At 43.9% G+C, this 6,398-nt stretch overlaps 1 protein-coding gene across 1 annotated transcript; it reads right to left on the bottom strand.

Moving 5' to 3' along the window:
• Positions 1-1,383: 1,383 nt before the first annotated feature.
• Positions 1,384-3,479, bottom strand: LOC145805362 (uncharacterized). Its single transcript, XM_082900484.1, has 2 exons — positions 3,344-3,479; positions 1,384-1,862 (listed from the first exon to the last, which is right to left on the bottom strand). The coding sequence occupies exons 1-2, from the start codon at positions 3,477-3,479 to the stop codon at positions 1,384-1,386; spliced, it is 615 nt and encodes a 204-aa protein (XP_082756610.1).
• Between the last annotated feature and the right edge of the window lie 2,919 nt (positions 3,480-6,398).

Raw genomic sequence — 6,398 nt, 5'->3', positions numbered from 1 at the left:
TGGTGTGAACTCAGCCACAAAGTCTGCTAAAGCTTGGGCTTTTATTGCGGTTCTGGGTTGAAACTTGATGCTGAACTACCCTAATTCCACCGCCCACTTCAAGATTCGTTTAAAAAAATCTGTTCTCTCAAACAAAGCTTTTAAGGGAAAAGCCGTTAGGACGATTACAATGTGGGCGTGGAAATAATGCGACAACTTCCTTGAGGCCATCATCAAAGCTAAGGCCAGTTTTTCAAATGGTAGGTACCTTGTTTCAGCGCTCAGTAAGGTTTTGCTAACATAAAAGATAGGCAGGTGTTAGATTTCTTCCGCTCTGACCAACACTGCGCTGATTGCATGCTATGAAATCGCCAAGTACAAAAAGAGCTCTTCTCTTGGCATTGGGGTTACTAACAACGAAGGAGAGGTCATGTAGTCCTTCAAGCTCTCTAGGGCACGGTTATGAATCGGTTGAGTGCGACTGCTAGGCCAGTGAGATGCTGTACCTCTTTGACTGTGTTGGGCCTCTCAAGATCCTGGATTGCTTTGATCTGAGAGGGGTCAGCTTCTATACCTCGGTTAGTTACCAGAAAGCCTAGGAATTTGCCTGATCCTACGCCGAATGCACACTTGGATGCGTTTAGACGCAACTTGTTCTTCTTCAAAATTTGGAACATTTCATCTAGGTCCCTGAGATGGTCCTTCTCATCCTTGCTTTTGACCACCATGTCATTTATGTAAGCCTCCATTGTTCTATCTAACAATGGTTCAAACATTTTGGTGACCATTCGTTAGAATGTAGCCCCTGCGTTCTTTAGACCAAAGGGCATGACCTTGTAACAGTATAATCCTTTAGGTGTTGTAAATGATGTGACCTCCTGGTATGGTTCATACATAGTGATCTGATGGTAACCTCGATACGCATCAAGGAAGCTAAGTCGGTTATGTCTTGCCGTCAGGTCCACTAGTTGGTCTATCCGTGGTAAAGGAAAACTGTCATTTGGGCATGCCTTGTAGACTATTTTGTAGTCCACGCAAACACGCTATTTGCCATTCTTCTTTGGCACTACAATAGGATTGGAGATCCACCTAGGATAGTGCACTTCTCTGATGGCTCCTGCTTCCAGCAAGTTTCCCACTTCTACGTGTGGTGGAGTGCTGATCTGCGAGTGCGCTGTATTATTGGTCTGGCAGTTGGGTGGACATTAAGTTGGTGGTGTCAATGCCAGGCATGTTGTATGGTGTCCAGGCAAATACTTCGATGTTAGAGGTTAAAAATTCCATGACCTCTATTCTCTCAGTGCTGGACAAAGACGAGTCGAGCAAAAAGAACTTTTCTGGGTTCTACTCTGCTGCTTTGCCGATATCTGCAAATAGTTCGTTGCTTTTTAGCTCTTCCACCATCTAAACAAACACTTTTGCGACACGGTTGCCGTTTATTGTGACGAAACACTGCTTTGACATGATTTGGTCTCCTAAGACTTCTTCAATCACGCCGGTTTCGTTAGGGAATCGTAATGCCTGATGGTAGGTTGACGCCACTGAGCGCATGGCATGCAGCCATGCCCTTTCCAAGATTATGTTATAAGTGGAAGGGACTTTCAATACCCAGAATTCTGCCTGTTTTGTCATGGTTCCAGCTTTGACTGGGAAGATTATCTTGTTCACTGGCCACTCTGGCATTGAGTTGAAGCCGATTAGGGGAGATGTCGTAGGTGCCAAGTCTCTGTCCTTCAGTTTCAGTTGTTTGAAGGTCTCGTAGTACATTCTCTCACATGAGCTTTCTTGGTCAATCAGGATTTGCTTAATGTCGAAATTCTTGACGTGCAAAGTGACCACCAGTGCGTCATTGTGAGGGAAATATAGCCTTGCTAGATCTCTGTCTGAAAAGGATATAACGTTCGTAACCTCTGTTTTGCCCTTTTTGACGGTAGGTTATGCACTTAATACCTCTCTCAAGTGCTCAGCCTTTTTGATCATCCCCCTGAGCTCACATACCCATTCAGGTTCGACGATCCCATGTATAACGTTTATTATGCCTTGGGGTGGACCGTCGACCGGCATCCCGTTTGGTCTGTTTAGGTCCTGGGGGTTGGTTGTGTTCCCCCTTCTATATACTGGTCTAGGTGTCCAGCAGCCACTAACTCCTCCAGATGTTGCCTCAATGGTGTGTAATTTTCAGTTCGGTGCCCCTTCTCATCATGGAAGGTGCAACAGGACCTCTCGTTATAGACCCTTCGTGCTTTTCCCACTTGGCAGGCCGTCGAACGAAGGGTTCATCACGTATTTCGCTAAGAATCCGGTAAAGGTTTATTGAATACTGTGGTGATGGCAGTGCGGACTCTTAACTTCCTTTTTTCTGGGTCCTCTCTGTTGGCTCGCTTCCCTCGTCCATTCCTGCTTGGTTATTCTACCGTGTTGACTTTTGCTATAGTCTTTTTATCTGGTATTACTGCTGCGCCAGATTTGGCTTTAGCACGGACGCTATCTTCCTCTATTCTGATATGTTAATGCACTTTCTCTATTAGGGCCTCCATCGTGAGGGGTAGCATCATTGTCATTGAGTCCCTCAATTTGTTATCGACTAGGAAACCTCGTTTGTATTGTGCGATGGTAAGATTTGTAGGGCAATCCCCAATCTGGTTGAAAGTCTCCTAGTAGCGACTGTTGTAAGACCTCAATGTCTCTTTTTCGCTCATGTCAATGGAGAGTAGCTGGTCAATATCCACGGGTGTTTTGGTATTCATTCTGAATCTAGTCACAAATGCTTTTGCCAATTGTGCCCACGAGGCTATGTTGCCTTCCGGCAGTCTTTCGAACCAAGTTAGGCCTAGGTCGCCCAGGCTGGATGGAAACAGGATACACATTAAAGTTTCGTTTCGTCGGTATACTGTCATAACTTGGCGAAAGTGGCTTAAGTGCATGTAAGGATCTGACTTCCCCTCATAAGTAGTGAATTTGGGCTAGTGGAAGCCTGAGGGTAGTGCTGCATTCTCAATTGCCGGAACGAACGGCGAGCTTTGCAACCTTGCTAATGCTTTATCTGTTGGTTTGTAAGCAAGGTGCGACATTGGCATCCCTACCTCGACACTCCCATGTGTCCTAGGGGCCAATCGTTGCAAGCCTGAAACTCTACGAGGGTCACGAGCCCTGGTGTCCTCCTTCCAACAGGCCCTCTCCTCTAGCACTGATCGCAAGTCCGTTGACCTAGGCAACTCTGTGTGCCTAGATGTCGTTTGGTGCGTGTGCGAGAGCCGATAGCTGTTTCCCTCTGTATATGACCTTTTAGTCCTCGTTCTTTCAGACCTAGAGTGACGAGTCCCGGAAGTTATTGATTGAGTGTCGCTTGTTCTAAGGCTCTTACTTTCTGCTTGTGATGGTGTGACATATCTATCACCATCTTCCGAGTGGTAAGGGGGCGTGTTGCCTTTGCATCCCCCTTCTGTCGCCACCATTTTTTCCTTGATCTGGCATTTCATGGTCTCCATGTCTGCCGCCATCCTTCTTATTAACTCATTTTGCTTCCTCACGTGATCCTCCAGAACTTGAGGATCCAACCTTTGCTTTTGTCTTTCAGGACTCTGAGAGTGACGGGGACTAGTGCCCCTTCTCTTCCGTGTGTCCTTTCAAGAGTTCCGTCACTGGGCTTCTAATTCTGCCATGGATGGGATAGAAGGTAAACCTTCGCGCCTCCCACCCCCTTCCGGGGTTTGCCCATCAATAGCAGATTGCGGCAAGTCTTCATTGTGCGCCATTGATTTCAACTAGAGAGGAAAACTCGATCAAAAGGTTTTGTTCTTTGTGTAATTCCCACAGATGGCGCCAATTGTACGAGCACGAAATAATCTTCTCGTATAATCCTGTTGATCAAGTTTGCACTCCTCCAAATATCGTCGTTTTACTCCCTGAAAACACAAATGTGAGCTAGCCCGCAAGTGTGTGCCGGGTACCTCTTCGATGCCTAAGTTAGCCAATAGACAATGGACAAAAAGTTCTGTGTATTTGAGATTCAAGATTGTGGTACCTGTACATAGGTCCTGCTATGAGCTTTTATAGATTCTGCCTGGCACAATCCTAGTAGGACCCTTATTCTCCAATGTAGAATCCTTCTCGGAATCAGAAAGGTAATGCTTATCTTTCTACACCCCCGTCATTGCTTAACCAAGTGAGATGGTTTTACCACGATAGCACGACAAAAGAGCCAATCTACCACTAACCTTCGGACACAGTTAGCTCGGCGCATTCATGAGTAATGCCTAGCTTGGTCCTTGTTCATTCAGACCTCGGTCCAAAATATTTAAACCGAGCTAATTGCATCCATTCTTGACCGAGATAACAAGGTCTAGTCGCGAAGCCTATTTACCTCGGCCCATAGCTCGACCCACTCTCTATCCGGACCTAGCTTGGCCCAAACTTCACACAAATTACCCTCTCAGAAGCCATTGGTGAAGTTCGATGTTGAAGATGGTGGATTGATGATTGATGAAGAACGACGATGATGGTAGATGGAGCATGGAAAAAGAGCGACGGTAATGGCAAAGACGAAAGAAGACGACAATGTTGGGCGAGCGAGTCAAACGGTTGAGAGATGGTGAAGTATAGATTGGCGACGGTAGAGATGATTAGTGAGTAATGGTGGTGGTAGTGGCTGGCAAAGGTAATGGTGGTGACCGGTGGAGGTAGCAGTGGTTAGTGACAGACGACGATGGTGGTTGCGGGTGGATGGCCATGGCCATAGCTACATTGGTGGTATTTTCTAGAGAGAAAGAGATGAGAAAGAAGAAGAGTTTTGGAAAAATGATCATAAGAGAAGTTAATATAAATTGAAAAAATTAATGAATAATAAATATTATAAACAATTAAAGATTTATAAAGTGTTTGGGATGGTTTAAATAAGGATTTTTACCAGCTGGTAGTGGGGCAAAATCGAAATAAAAAAATATAACAGGACTTCCTGATACATGAGATAGAAACTTAAGACCTAATAGATAATAGATTCAATTATTAGGACCAACTGGAAAAAATCCCATAAAAAAATTGGAGTAATACAAGAAAGATTGGGCTTTTTGAGAATTCATTTCAAAGTTTGGGTTTGCGGTAGTTGTTTGATTTGGGGATTATGTGGGCTTGTAGTAGTTGATGGATTTGGTGATTGTAAGTTTTTTTTTGGTGATTGTTGGGCTAATGTAAGGGTGTAATTTTGGACCGGCTCGGCCTATGTCGAGCCTTGCGGGCTCCCGCCAAAAAATCGGGCCGGCTCGGCCCACGGGCCAGAAAACTAAGCCCAGGCCCTAGCCCAGGCCCAGGGGTATTCAAGCTTTGGGAGGGCCAGTGGTCGGGGTCTCAGGCCTGGGCTCGAGCTTTGGGCAGGCCTAAACAATTTTTTTTAATTTTTCCCACCAAAATTTTATTATTTTTCATTAAAAAAATGGGCATCGGAGTGGGCCGGGCCTTGGCCTGGGCTTTTGGGCGGGCCTTGAGCGGGTCAAGGGTTGGGCCGGGCTTCAAAATGATGGCCCAGGCCCTAGCCCAGGCCCAAGGCATTGGGCTGGGCTTGGGTTCGGGCTGGGCCGACCTCGGGGCGCGGACAGGTTTCGGGCCGCCCGCGGGCCACGGGCCAAAATTACACCCGTAGGCTAACGGTATACTTCTTATATTTATAATTACTCATTTATCGATTGATAAAAAAAAAAAAATCAATTGGGTGCTGTTTAGGATGTGAGATCCATCATCAAAATCATTTGTGAGTTGAATTGTTGATTTTTATACGTTGTACATGGGGGGCATTCATTAAACAAAATTAAATTCATTCAATTATTATAATTATATAATTTTTATGAACGTGTATTTCAAAGTTATTATTTATTTTTATGATAAAATCTAAATTTGTTTGGGGTACGTTATATAATCATATTTTTTATTTTTTTTATTTATTTTTAAATCCTATCACTTTTTTACTTTTTCGTATATTTTTTTATAAAAAATTAAAATGTACACTTATTTAAATTATTTTAAACAATTATAAAAATATAAAACATATGTCCTCAAACTTCAAGAGCACTTGTCATGACCTTTTTTAAAAAAAATGGTCAAGAAACTTAGAGAGAGAGAGAGAGAGTCACGTAAAATATTGTTCAAGATTCAACAGTCATCCCATTTCATAAGTCAGAGAAGCAACTAAGCTAATTACAATTACTACAACACGCTTGACTGTCTTGGAAATGCTTTGAAACAAAACATAATTATTTTGGTATTATCTTCTGACCATAATAATCAATCAATCAAAAGAACCCAAAAAAAAAATAAAATAGAAAACTTACAACATGGGGAGAAAAAGAAATTGAGCCAATTGGGTTGAGAGGTTACATGCTTCTCACCCCTTTGCTAAGTCCTCCCAACACTTGCCCACAACAACAGCT

The sequence above is a fragment of the Camellia sinensis genome, chromosome 13 (assembly GCF_055761805.1).
Source record: "Camellia sinensis isolate YWXY chromosome 13, ASM5576180v1, whole genome shotgun sequence".
NCBI classification, from domain to species: Eukaryota; Viridiplantae; Streptophyta; class Magnoliopsida; order Ericales; family Theaceae; genus Camellia; species Camellia sinensis.
The sequence above is the reverse complement of the archived record's forward strand: the minus strand, read 5'-3'. Positions and strand labels throughout refer to the sequence as shown.